Source organism: Chroicocephalus ridibundus, chromosome 7, assembly GCF_963924245.1.
Source record: "Chroicocephalus ridibundus chromosome 7, bChrRid1.1, whole genome shotgun sequence".
In the NCBI taxonomy this organism is placed as follows: Eukaryota; Metazoa; Chordata; class Aves; order Charadriiformes; family Laridae; genus Chroicocephalus; species Chroicocephalus ridibundus.
Genome location: NC_086290.1, coordinates 12,186,831 through 12,201,395, shown reverse-complemented (window position 1 = coordinate 12,201,395; position 14,565 = coordinate 12,186,831). Strand labels below are relative to the sequence as shown.

At 38.8% G+C, this 14,565-nt stretch overlaps 1 protein-coding gene across 5 annotated transcripts in view; it reads right to left on the bottom strand.

The window, feature by feature from the left end:
* The window catches only part of MYLK (myosin light chain kinase), a 220,038-nt gene that overhangs the window by 126,783 nt on the left and 78,690 nt on the right, over positions 1-14,565 (bottom strand). For all 5 annotated transcript variants that reach the window (XM_063342295.1, XM_063342297.1, XM_063342296.1 and 2 more), the window contains exons 3-4: positions 4,674-4,881; positions 2,798-2,846 (exon numbers count right to left, since the gene is read on the bottom strand). In XM_063342295.1, the coding sequence (XP_063198365.1) occupies positions 2,798-2,846; positions 4,674-4,881 (257 nt within the window). The remainder of the gene's footprint in view (positions 1-2,797; positions 2,847-4,673; positions 4,882-14,565) is intronic.

Sequence of the window (14,565 nt, the reverse complement as noted above, 5' to 3'; positions counted from 1 at the left end):
TGGCAAACTAGATGGTAGTTACACAATATTTTTTTTGGCCAATGGAAGAAATGGAAATGCTGGTGATGGCTGCTCTTGACTCCTCATGCAACTGAATAATATGATGCTACACACCCTCATCCAGCGTACACATAACCCACATAACAGAACTTGGGGACAATTTCAGTTGCTTATGAGCAGAGCTGGGCAAACCAAATGATAGGAAACACTGCATGCATCTAGTTTGTCCCGTTTTCTGTTTCTTAATTGCCTCCTAATAGATTATTTGTGCATACTTGTTCACTGTTCACAGATCTTTATCATGTAATTGGTTTTGCCGTTGAGTGCAATGACACAGTAATTTCTGATTTATGAATCAGCAACTTGTTTTTGCAACATTTCTCACATGTCCTGGTAAAGATTTTTGGTTTGAGGAAGGCTTCTGTTTGGAATTGCATTCACTACAATGTTTGCAAAGCAAACATGAGAAGGGCACGAAACCAAAGTACACCCATCCCGGGTGAATGTCTGTAAGTGTATGAATGTCTGCCCAGCTCTACTAACAAGGATGGCACAGCTGAAAAACGACACATGGAATGAAACTAGAGTGACAGCAGTGACTGCAGTCCAAACCCCTCAGTTACACAGCCGTAAAACATAAAACATCAAGCAGTACTGTATCAAGAAAAAAAAAAAAAAGAGCAACTTCAGGTCTATTAATGTCAAAGGGAACACTCACACTCTTTGCTCTGAAGCCCTGGTATGACAAAGACACATATTAGCAGATGGCAGACGGTGATTTATTTTTTGTTTTTTAACCTTTAATTTCAAGCAAATGGAACCATTTTCAAGGCCTTCTTTTCCAGATGGCCTTTTACTACACGCAAGTAAGATGTGTCAATACCTCACCATTTCTACCAGGTGTCAGATACTAACAGAGACCTCATCGCTTTAGTCCAAGGTGCTGCCAAGACATGACGGTTGCCATATAGGCAGCTCGAGGTTTCTAAGTAAGAGACGATACCATAATGAAAGGATTTACATGGACAAGAGGACCAGCAAAAAGTCTTGGGAGAGAAGGGTGACTGTGATATGCTAAAAAGGAAAACACTTTATCACATAATTAAATATCTGATAGCTTTTAATGTCATCCTCCTCATGCTACCACTAAAGCAGACCATAAATGTGTATTAAAGAAGTTTTTTAGTGACCATCTTTAGGTGGTGTTTCTATATTTATATACCTATACACACATACTAATGCATTAGAAGAAAATCAACTGCTCGCTAGCCTGCAGCTTTATGGATGTTTCCTAGACATACACAAACTGTAACGTATTTTTTTTTCTTTTTCCTCCTGCCTGTTTATGTAAGGTATAAACTTTCCATACCATAAAATTATTAATACTGAATAGGAGTAGAACACATGAGAATGAAAAATGAGGATAATCATTCTAACTGCATGCAATACAATGGATTAGGCTAGTGCTTTGGAAAGTCTGACTGTATAACAAAACAGCAGTCTTGACTGTCTTTTCTTGTTTTGATTATTTAGAATGTCTGTATTTCTGTAGCACATTTGCAATACAGACATTATCATGTAAAAGCCTTCCTGACTACTCAGTTTCACTTACTATTTTCACTGTTGATCTCAGTTAATTTTAAAATTCAAACCATACATAAACAATATTCCTATCAATGACAAAATTCAAACCTTCAGTTTTAACTATCTGTATTCTGATCACAAACATAATCAGAAGTGTGTATTTTTGTCTACATCCAGGGAGACTCAGTCCCAGGGATATAAATCAGAAATAATTCTGCTTAAATTCAAGGTACTTATAAAGAAATGAATTCAGCTGTTGGAAGAATTAGGCCTGGGGCTTTAAAAACAGTGGCATTCACTTCATTTTAAATTCTTACTGAAGTGCAGAAAGCACATGACAGCAAGAAGGCTCCTCTGTATGCCAGCATAGATCACCCCATCAACCCATTCTTGCTAACAGTTACTCCAAAACAGAACAATACTTTCTTCTGGACCACAGTTTACCCACTGTGTTTCTTGGAAATTCTTAAATTATATGTGAGAGAATGATGATTTCAGTTGCTTTTATTTCTTGCTGGTGACTCTAAAAGCAGTATTTGCTCTGGCTTTAGAAGATGACTGTCAGGTCATGGAAGATGTGAGGAAGGATTTCTGAATATTGCAGATACCAGCAGAATCTTCTGTTTTCAGCCAGATTAATTCCTGTCAGTAGGAGGGAGCAGTAGCTGTATCACGCTACTTATGTCTTCCTGACAGCCTCAACCGTTTTACTAAGAGCAGCTCTCATAGTAGCTATTCTGCTTGGGATAAATGGAGATTTGGACTTAGAGCATTTGAGTTCACAAATATGGAAGTGTTTGTTTTCAGATGTTGCTGTACCTGGCACTGCCCTGCTTCTGAGAGCCCACACATTCTTGCTATCCCCATCTCACAAGTGTGAGAAATCATGCAAAGCAGTTACTCTATTCCAGTGCAATGCTGTGGAGAACTGAGTCGTTAACCACCAGGCTTTGCTTTCCTCTATTACCTCTGATTCTTGCACAGGTAAGGAGCCTGTAAGGATACATTTCCAGTGAGGAATTACTGAGAACTGGACAACAATCCAACCCTTTTTGACTGGCCCTCAAAGTGAATCAGAGCTAAAGACAAAATGCAAGAGGCACTTAAAATGGGGAGAAGTGGTTATTCTTTACAAAGAGTGATTTTACTTGTTTTCCTACCAAAATCTATTTAGGTGTCTGTTAAACAATATCAAAGCCAGTGGACTTCTTACCCAGGGGTTTTGGCACTGGATGGCAGGCTGTATTTCTTCAAGGAGTTTCCTGTAAGCATAAGACAGAAAGGCAGGAAGTCAGTTTTGTCAAGAGCATTGGGAATTACAGATACTGAAGACTATGTAAAATAGGCATTTCTCCAGGTTTCAAACGTAAAGGAGGAATGCAACACCTGCAGTATAAGTTTATGTCATCTGTACTCCAAAGTTAGGCTCTCCAATTTCCAAAACAAGTTTTAGCAGAGTTACCATCTAATCCTTGGCCTCAGTAACAAAACTGCAGATTATTCATGCAAGAATATTTTTAAACAAGTGAATGAAGCACTGTGTCTAATTTCTACAGTGCAGCACTAATTCAAATTAAGATAGAAAAAAAATGGTTTTGGACGCTCAAAGAGGTCTTACTTTGCTGGGTTTGGTTTTTAGTCCTGTGCTAGCCCAGGGTATCTTTTCTGTAAAACGATTCTTTTTGAAGCTCAATAGTTCATCATGTTTGCTGGGGTGAGCAATAGGGAAATGTGAACGAAACCGTGTAAGCTCAGCGCCATCTACTGCACACAGCACTCCTGGTAGCTTTGGCACATTAAAAAAAGGGCAGTGACCTGGGGTAGATCCAGAGTGGCAGCATGGAACGAACAGCTCTGATGGCTGTGAAAAAAATTTGTTCTAGAGACTTAGAAGAATCTACATTACTGTCAGACAGGACTGCCATGGAGGATGGGAAGACTAGATTTTGTTTCAGGCACTCGTTGGTTCAAGTAGCAGTCAGCCCCACAAAGAAATCTTTCCTGAGAAGAGAAACAATCTGTGCTTTGCGATGTTGATGCATAGAGGGATTTTTAGAATAAAGAATTCAAATTTTTTAGAACAAAGATTTGTAGACTAAAGACCATAAATACTTAAACTCTGAGAAATTCAGTCATTGGCTACTGCCGTGAAATTGCTTTTAAACTGCAAAAAGCCCAGGTCAGAAAATCTGATATAAAAACAGCTTTAAAAAATCCTCCACCTCCATGCAAGTTGTCACTCATAAAAGTTGTCACAACTTAAAACTGGCGGAAAAAAAGATTTTGCATAATTTTTACAACAGAAGGCAGTAACAATCATGCCAGATCTATGCATATTTCAGTATGTACTCTGAGGATATCTGTTAGAGATTTTCACTCTGAATAAACCTTAATGCTGATTGTTTCAGGACTGCTGCCGATTTTTTCTTTGCTTCAAGAATTCAACACCAAGTTGTGACCTGAGGAGCTTTGATATTCAACAGATCTTGGACATGACGAAGTTGCAAAGAGAGAACTAGTACAATTGATTTCCAACCTTCCCTGGCTTTGTGTCACTTTTTACATTTTAAATTTGGCAGTTTGCAACTATCTAATATGCAGATGTTCTTATAAAAATTCCTGGGTTTGATCCTGGCCGTTTCCTGTGTGACATTAAGCGTGCAATTACAACCAGGCGTTCAGCTTAGCAAATAGAAACATGCATGGAGAACTCCAGGAACGCATTGCCTCAGTGTGCCTATCTGATAGGCTGTGAAGCAAGCAAGATTGCCACAGTTTTTACTGCCGGGGGAAAATACTAACTTTCCAGGCCTTCGTTTCTGTACTGAGTGGTGGCTTCCATGAAAACTGAAAAGTTTACACGAAAGTCTTTAAAGCTAGGTGATCATCATACACATCTGAAACTGAATACACATTTTACCTAGCTATAGACGTGTGGTTCCCTGCAAAATGTCTTAAACTGTGAAATGCACTTAACTCTTGCATCAGTGAGAAAGCATGTGTGTACAGTTGTGATTTTAACCAGAAAGTTTAACACAGCTTGTTCATTTAATTAAACTATAACTGCAACAGGATAAGTATCCTCTTACCTTCCACTGTCAGTTCCACAGTCACTTGACGAACCCCACCATCATTTGCAGCCTCACAGGTGTATTTACCACCATCACTTTCCTGTACACCTTTGATTACCAAGCTGAATATCCCCCGAATGCTGCGGTCCACGACATAACGGTCTCCTTCTGGGACAGGATGCCCATTTCTGTACCACGTGATCTGAGGCTCAGGGTAGCCTCTGACCTGGAAAGATGTGAGAGAGAGTGGAGAAAGAAGGCAAACAAAACAGATGATGGTATTAGGAAGAAATGTTGGACATTTAGCAATGCAGTGGAAAGTTCTTGACACAGGAGCTGTTAAACACATACTCTTTGCAAGCCAAATGGCAGAACACAATGAAATGAAAAAAAATCTTGGATAAGTCAAACTGTTAAAATCATAAGACTACTCAGGCAGATAGATACCTACACAGGAAAGCTTCCCACTATAATGGTTTACCTGCAGAAGCATAGTGACAGTGCCAACAAAGAATCCTGACACCTGGGTCCTCGTTGTTCAGAGACTCAACGGCAGTAGTGCTACAATACCCTTAAGTATGCAAGATTGCAAGGTATCTACACCAAAAATTTCTAGCATGGTTGCCAAGGATTAAGCTTACATTGTAAACCTGTATGGAGCCATCTAGTTTTCAAGTGTGCTGAGATATAGTACCTCCTGACAATATATAGACAAGAAATGCAGACACATACCAAATTTTGTCATGATCTTTAAAAGCAGAAGATAAGGGTATAATTTGAGAAAGTGTCATTAAGGGTCATTCTCATGTTATGGTGGTAGGGGGACTATAAAGACCTAGAGATATTCACACAAACACACTGCTCAACTTAAAGAGCTTTGTGGTCTACTGTTAGCCCAAAGAGGAGTTTTCAACAAAATGAACCAGTCCTGTGCTCGTTAAATAGCAACCATATTAATATATCCTTGCCTGCTATGGCATTAATGATACCTTCAGATTTGCAAGCAGATTCTCAGTTGGTACAACTAAAGACTGTTGGCACAACTGAGAATGGAGTTATTGATTTCAATTGAGCTGCTGAAACCTGCTGAGGATCTGTGTCTTTCTTTCATAAAAGAATGGGAAAAGCAGACATACACCAGTTTCCATCAAAGAATTAACTCCGCAGGCAAAGGTTCCTCCTCTGCTTTATGAGAGATGCCATCCTCTTTGAAGGTTGCTTTAGTATGTGTTAACTGTTAGCACACTTCCCCAGTCATAACAACTCCTGATTACAGTATTTCTCCCTTCTTTCTTATTCCCCGACTCTGATATGTTAGCTCTCCACCTTCCGACTGTTTGATCCTTTGCCTACATGTCATGAAGTAACTGAGTGGATCAAGATGAGCTGGGATGAGTAATAGCTGTGGCTGTGTTTGCTCACTGGGAAAGGAGCAATGTTGCATTTTGAACTACGTTATCAAATCTTGGCAACTGAACAGGAAGTCCCTTCAACCTCCAGGTGGGCAAAATATTGATGATCTGTCTTGAGTTGAAGAAGGCTTGGTTGTGGCTTGTGCAAATTCCTCCCAGCATTCTCCTCTCAGTTTCCAATCTGCATTTCAGCTCTGCTTTCTTCTGACTGCACAGCACTTACTTTCCAAATTACAATCTTTAGCCAACCAACCTTACCCATTCCTAGGTTCTCTTCTTTCAAAACCTTTCATTTTCAGTCCAGCCCCACCTCACTCCAGCTGGGTTTCTCATCTGTTGGAGCTTAACCTGCAGCTGTCAGAAATTTTTTCTTTCCTTTAATTCCTTGGGTATCAGTTCAAACAAATTAATTTTGCCAGTGATGTGGCGACCCCTTCTTCCTGGCACTACTTACTCAATAGGACATTAATGTTTGCCAAGAGCATGAATTTGCTGAATAAGATGGAGAAACTTTCCACTTCTGCTACAAACTTCTCAAGTTCTTTCTGAGGCTATCTTTACCTAAGTAAGAGCCGTATTCTATGGAGAATACATTGTGGGATCCTGCGCAATGGGGAGTTGATTGCCGTTTAAAAATACCACGGCATCTTTCTACAGCTCTTTGTGGCCATGCCTTTTCTTTCCTGTGCTTTCTGAAAAACAGCGGCTCCCACTCAACCATGCCCCATAACACTACTCCAGCATATTGCTTTAGTGCTTGCTCAGAGGGTGGGCTTCCAGGAATACCTTTTTCAGCACATCTCATTTTCAGAAAGAGGGAGTTGTGAAGCATCATATGAGATTTTGAGAGTAGCATAGCTCTTCTTAGTTGATAAAGTGCTCACTGGTACAGAAACTGACTTGTACCAAAGAACGGTTTTCTTACTATTAACTTGTCAATGCCCTCCTGCCTGTCTTTTTATTTTAGGTTAAGAAACCAACAGATAGATTAATGACTTACCCAAAGCCAGAGAGTATATTAGAATGGAGTTTCTACCTCTCATTCTTGCTTCACTGGATATTACAATTTCCTTGAATTTGAAATATTTTAAGCAAAATGGCTTTGAAACTGCTATTTCAAGTGAAATAGTAAAATGACCGAGTAGCGCTTGAATTGGTGTGAAGAAAGAACCACCTTTGCAGTGCATCACATCGCAACCTCTTTACTAACAATAGTCTAGCCACATCTGTTTACAGCTGCTGAGATTCTGGCCTGTGAATACAAGTCATCAATTACACATCACCTAATACTATTTTTTCCAATTCACAATCATTCCTTCTGGTGTATTTTCTTCTATGTATTTTTCAACCCAGCTTCAAAGCTCCCAAGCATAAACCTTCCATCACTTATCCCAGGGAACAATTGGGGCTGAACCAATGGAAAACACCTTTCTTCCATTTTTCTTTTTGTTTTATCATATTCTTAAGTCCCTCTTGGACCACACAGGGCCATTTTTACCTGACCCCTCAAGCTCTGGTAGACCATTATACATGCTCTTCCAGTATCACACGGCTCAGCCTACATTAAGCATTTTTACATTTCTTCCATGTGTTTATTTTATGTTTGCTATGTCTGTATTATTTTGCTCATCCACACCTCTACACTGAGGAAATGCCATAGAGAAAATTACTAACACAGGCGATCAGCATGCCATTTCCTTTGAAAAGGTTGAGTCATTCCCTTCCCAAACTCTGTATTTTTTTTCTTTCATTGTTTGTCAAAAATGATATGATGGGAAAGCAGAAGTTTACAGAAATGCTCTGTTGCAAGGATTTATTTCAGGTTTGGGTTTGGAATGCATTTCAAACTGAGCCAGCCCTCTCTGAAATACATAGTTTTGCCATAAAAGTGTCAGGGACCCTTAAACGAATCACTGGTTACTAGGTTTTGATCCTAATGGATCAATTCCAGAACTGCAGCAGGTTTTATATTCCTCCCTAACCTTTCCAGGGCTTACTAAAAACATCTGCCTTGAATAAATCCACAGCAAAGAGAAATTTATCTGTTTATTTAATGCCCAGCAGCAGAAGGCTATAACCTTTATTTACAGCTTGGCCTGTGTGAGTATTGCCAGTCCCAGTGAGGCTACAGCTTTTCTTTACCTGCTGTACAACACTAACAAGTGGAAAACTGACAGCAAGCAGCAAATAACCATTGTATTAGCCCAAACATGAGTTTTGAGTTTTTGTCTGGACCCTTCAGCTGCTTAGAGTCTTCTTGGAAAAGTCTGCTAAGGTAAAACAGGCCTTCTGCTCTATGCCTCAGCTCAGCAAGTGGAAAGAGCTAAGAGAGAACCTGTTGCCCGTGCAGCTTCCAGAGTTAAGATTCAGTTCTGCATCTAGGTCTGGGGGAAATGGGATGGCACCAGGTTCCCAAAGAAAAGAAATAAGGAGAAAAAACCTATTGAAGCTGTACTCTGAAGGACAGTATTATTAAAAACTGAGCTGCTACAAAATAGTCCGCATTCTCACAAACCTAAAGGCATCCAGTGACCACCGATGCCAGAATATTCAGTGATCCTTCTTGTTTGAAAGCACAGGAAAGATTTTCTAAAACTTGGCCTATATCTACACTCCATAAAAGAACTCTTTATATACCAATTTCAAAAAAGCATAGGTTTGCCTACTTAAATGCATCACAGCTGCAATAGCAGTTTAGGACAATGAGATGCCCTCTTTTGTCTCATGCTTTTACCTTCAAAGTCATATCCTGCTTTGTAACAACTGTTGCTGTCTCCAGTAAGGTTAACAATGAACACAAACCCATAGCATCCAAAGACAGTCAGCCATAAGTGACAATAAACCAAAGTGTAAATAACTGTGAAACACTGATGGGGTGTGTACTATTACTGTCACTCATTTTGACAGTAACACCTTAAGACTATTGGAAATGATGGCAAACATTACAGGACATATATTTTAGCATTACAAATGTTATACTGGCTGAGGTATTCCATGCTTGATGGTAAGGACTAGATAAACATCCCATGTTGCTGCTCAAGGTCACATCAACATACAAGCAATGAGATCAGGAAGAAAACAGCTATCAAAAGGATGTCTTGGTTTGCAAAATTCCCCCAAATTACATCATATATAGACAGGCACATCAAAAATTGTGCTAAGACTGGCAATGATACAACTGTTATGAAGTTGCTATTCAGAATAACTCCCCTCATAGAGATGATTTCATATGCTGCAATATGAATTCCACTAATGACTAAAATTCCTCTCAAGACACAATCCTTCTCCCATGAAGTCAGAATTCTAAAACATTGAGATTCTGTCAGCACATAGTATTCAGTTGTGCTGCTATTTCTGTAGACCACCTTTGCCTTTAATTCCACAAAATCCAGAATTAAGACCTATGTACGTAAACTATTCAATTGTTGAATAAAAGAATCAATTGTATTTGGGTGGTTCAATCCATCTAAAAAAAAAAAAAAAAGGTTTTGAATTTACCTTTGAAAGACAGAAATATTCTCTATTCAACTTTTTATACTTCACATGCTATTTAAAATGTAGGTTTCAACTCAATTTGCATACCTTGCTGATTTTTGAGGAAGGTTGTCCCCTTTGTAGGCTGTTAAAGAATAACAGAGTGTAGCAGGTAGCATTTGACATCCTAAAATAAGCAGGTTTGCTTCTCCTGTAGCTAAGGGACACTTATTTTTGACACCTGGTTCTTAGTGAGAAGAATTTGGTATCATAACTTTCTATTTATATTTGAGATGGAAAATTACAGAATATACTTCTTAGAGAAAATGTATGGAAGTTCTTGTTGCTTTAATTAACATGTGGACTGATAAAGGGTTCTGCAAAAATAGACTTTTCCACTTGTCTTGAGACTTCAAGGGATATGCAGCCCTTGAGGCTATTAGAAGTGATGCTCTTAGCCTGTATCTCATTCATTGCAACACAGAGAAATAATTTATTGAAAATGCTAATGGTTAGTAGTGTAGCTAGCACATTTATAGTTAGACTGTAGTTTCTGGAAGCATTAAAACAACATGAAAACAAAGTTTGCATGACCAGGGTAACAAGTCTTACAAGAAGAATGGCAATAATGAGAAATGTTTTTTAATGCATAAAGCTTCCTGCAAAGCAGAAGAGAAGAAACTATTTCCCACATCTATAGTGGACAGGACAAGGAACAGACATTTAAGAGAAATTGGCCAGTAGGTTAGTAGATGATGTCTGACAACAGTGACCTCCTTTAGAAGAACAGCAAGGGTTTTGCTTATTTGGCTGCCTGCCTGCCTATCTTAACATTAAGGAACGTCAGAAAGCGAGGTAACCTTTAGAGAAGGGTTTGTAGCCTGTCCTCTGTTCCATGCCCACCTTCAACCAGAAACTAGTCATTTCTGGGAAGTACATCTCAGAAAAGGCCATAGATATCAGAAGCTGCAAAGGGATAAAAAGAGGACAGCCTCAGTTATAATTGTCAGTTGTTACCATTGATCTCCAAATTGTATGCTTTGGGTAGATTCATTAGAAGTCACACCAGGAGGAGATGTCAAGGGACATGTGGAAAACCATTCAGAATCTCTGACAAAGTTTGACCTTTATTCTGCTACCTGCAAACAAAAGCCTGACACAAAAAAAGAAGGGACTTGGCACAGCAAATACTCATTACTAGCAGGGCATGAACTGCTTGCACCTTTTGCAAAACTTAGAGTATTGATCCATCAGATTGTATCAAGAAAGCACAAGAAGAAATGTGATTAAGTAGCATGAAAATTTTTTAAGTGTAATTCTACTCAAAGAAATGAAGGTATAGGAAAAAACAACGTATAGCACTTACACTTGAAATGCAGTAGTGACTGTATAGTGTACCTCTTCTTCCAGTGTATAGGTCTTAGCAAAAATGGAATATTATTCTTTTTATTGCAAGTTATGTATTATATGGGCTGGTCTGAAGGTCATATAGCTGACGGCTCTCATGCAGCCTGAAGAGACTCAATCCAGACAGTAACAGCTGTTCTGTGGATGCGGCTCATCCTAGGTCCTACAAGAAAAGAGGTGTTTCCCATAGTCATCAGACTCTAACCAGTGTCTTCTATCTTCCTTGAATCAAGAGCCAAGAGTTTTTGGATCTGAACCTTGATCAAAAGACTTGTGAGGGGAGTGAAGTACTTGAGAGCAAATTTAGCAAAGGATGCTAAGAACTGGATACACTGTAACACGTGCTCTGTCCATACGGATGGAGCTGTGCGCTCTAATAAGAAAAAAAGCCTCGTCTTGATGTAATTGTTCATACAGATGTGAGCTTTTAATGTCAGTCTTAGGAAAAGAAGTACAGCAAAACTGTGGAGACTACAACATGAATATTGTGAATACAACTCCACCTAATAGGTGGTATATTTTTATTTTAATTTAGATTTTTTGGTTAGTGCAGGTGGGAAACATGGTTCTGGCCAGTGCAGCTCTTTTGTAAGTCTCATAACAAAGCTTTGGTTAGGCTCAAGCTGCAGTTTGCTCTAACAAATGAACAGCAGATGTTCTTGATAAAGGAAAGTGGACATGATACATTGTTAAGCTCCTTCTGAGACTTTAAACACACACAAACTATATCTCAAGAATAGTTTATCCATTTTAAAAGCTTGCTTCCAAAGCAGAGAACTTGTCTGGCACAGTTAAACATGAAAATGTTAAATATTTGGAGACCTTGCAAACAAAGCAAATAACCTACCTCTTCTACAGAGCAGTCTAGAATCTACAATTGCCTCATTTAAAGCAAAACCAAAATACATATCAGGGCTAAACATAGCTCACTTCAAAGTATTACCTATTGTTCGTACAAGAAACAATAATGGTCTTTCCGTAAACCCTGGGTATGTTTTTGTTTAAGCGTTGAACTCTGGTACACTGCATCTGCTGTTTAGGTTTCTTGTTCCACATGCACACAGTCCTCATAAGTTAGTTCTTTGGGCAGAACCATAACTGGAACACAACTCTGAAAACATAAGTCTTCACAACTGGTGTGTGCAATTATCTGTTTCTTCTCCCAAATGGTGTGGAGCAGGGAGAGAAGAATGACAACACAGGCCTTCAAACAGACCGTTATCTTGCAAAAAAAACCAAACCGCCAAAAACCGAACCAAACCAGCAAAAATAAAGTAAAAGAGAAACAAAAATCAAAAGTAGAAAGTAGAATCAAACATCTGCAAAGCACTACCAAATACTACAAATCATTCTTCAGGCACTTATCTGCAATTCTGGCAATCACTGCATTCTTTCCTTAAGCAACCTCAGACCATCCATAGTTACATCGAGCTCCTTCTCAAGATTTCACCCATAGAAGTTTCAAACCCTAGACATTTTGCTTGATTCTCATTTGTGGCAATGAAAAGAAAACCTTCGCCAAATTGAACTCCTTAATATCGCTAATGGTAACATCATGAGTAAAGGAAATCTAATATTCTTTTAGTCGAGTAGAAAGACCATATGCCACAGCACTAACATAAAAAGGCTGCAAGATTTGTCATTGTCCTGTTTGCCCTGATGCGAGCTATGGAAAAATTACTTGGAGATGCAATTCATAGAATTCAATGCAAAGGGTAAGAAGATCCAGAAGGTACAAAGAGAATTAGCACTTTCTTCCTATTTATTAAAAGCTGTTCCTTTAAAATGATTATTTCAATGCAAACGTAAGTGTGCCATATGAAGTTCTTCCTAGTCCGATGGAAAAACCTGTGGCCCAATTTCAGAAGATGCTGAGTAATGTGTAGTTTTCACTGACTTAAAACACGATAGTGAGTGCTGAGCACATCTGGCTCATTTTGACTGCTGTACCCAATTATGGGGATATGAATGAAAACCTGTATACTTTAATTTATTTTTAAAAGTCCCACAATATCATAAACTTACAAGGACCGAGTTCAGATTATGGATCCCGAATCTATACTGTAGATCATAGGATATAATTACAGGATCCAGGTGAGACAGAAGCTAGGGAAAAGTAAAGAGTTAAAGGATTCTCTAAGCTTTCACACGAGTGAGCCTTTCACAGAGTTTCACTTCGCTGTCTGGCAATGTGCAAGGGTTTCTGCAGGAGCTTGGCAAAACGTCCATTCATCCTAGAAAGCGTGGAATGATTTGATCACGTGGAAGAATAAGTTTCTGCCATGCTTCTGTGCTTATTCCCTCCCTGACACTAGTACTGATGCTCTAGAATTCTGTAGCAAAAGATAAAAGTTTATCTTATACAAAATTCCTTGACTCTGATGAAAACTCATTAGATCTTGCTTCATTAATTCTGCAATGCTCCATTTGGCTGGAAGCATGCTTTCTGTTCAGATCATAAACCAATGCTGGGATTACATGCACACTATTTAGATAATCTGGAAGAAACATATGTAACTGGGTCTAGTGAACTATTAGCGTACTTCACAATTCCTAATTGTCTAAGTAGGAATTCGGGTACCCAAGGGCAAAACTTACATCTTAAAATGTGTAAAGATACATGCACACAGAAAACATACACAAACGCAGCCGTTATGGTGGTCGTGGGCAAAAGATGTTACAAGAAAGGAAAGGTACCCAAAACAGTAATGAACTGGAGAATTCATGAAAAACAGAAAGCTTCTTTGTAAGGAGAATACTTTGGACCCTACGTTTGTGTGAAGCTTTGCAGAAATTATGCAAATAAAGCTGGTTTGGATTTTCCATCTGAAAATGTCAAGTTATGAGATGGTCACAAAACCAGGTTTGCCTCATGCATGTAGTGGAAATCCAGGGAACAGCCAGAACTTTTTCTCTGGAGCGTACAAGCCTGATCAAGTGCAGTACCTTAGTACATCATTAGGGCAGCCTTAGGCAGGCTTCCCAGACTGCATGCGAGGCACTGTCTGGTTTAAGCTTGCCGTTTGACATTTTACTGTAGCTTTCTATTTTTTTTATTTTGGAAAACAGCAAATAAACATCCTTTATATGCTTCCATGTCATTCATGATTTTATAAACCTGTTTCAAATCCTTGTCTACTTGTATCGTTCAAGCTGAAGAGCCCTTTTTTTTTTTAATCTGTGTTTGTACTAGGAGCCATGAAATACCTCAGATAATCCTTGCCAAATTTTCTGTCTCTTTTCTAGCCTAAGAAAAGGACAGATCAGAACTGCATGTAGCATACAAAACGTAAGGACCCAAAGTTTTCTAGATTAACACAGCAGACTGTTGATGTTTTTTTTTTTTCTTCCATTTTTTTTTTAAATCTGTTTGCAATTTTTCCCACCTTGAGCTAATTAGTCAGAGAGCTGTTCAGGGCAATATCACTCTTTTAAATAGTAATAGCTAATAAAAACTGAACTAAGTATCTTCTATTTTTCTACTTTGTACTCAACAATGCCAAAGAGCATTTGATGTTTTATAGTCCAGGCACAAAACAGAATGAGATCCTTTCACAGATAGCACCCCACCAATTTTAGTTTTGACTCTTTAAAGTAGTTCTGTATTATCTGCAAAT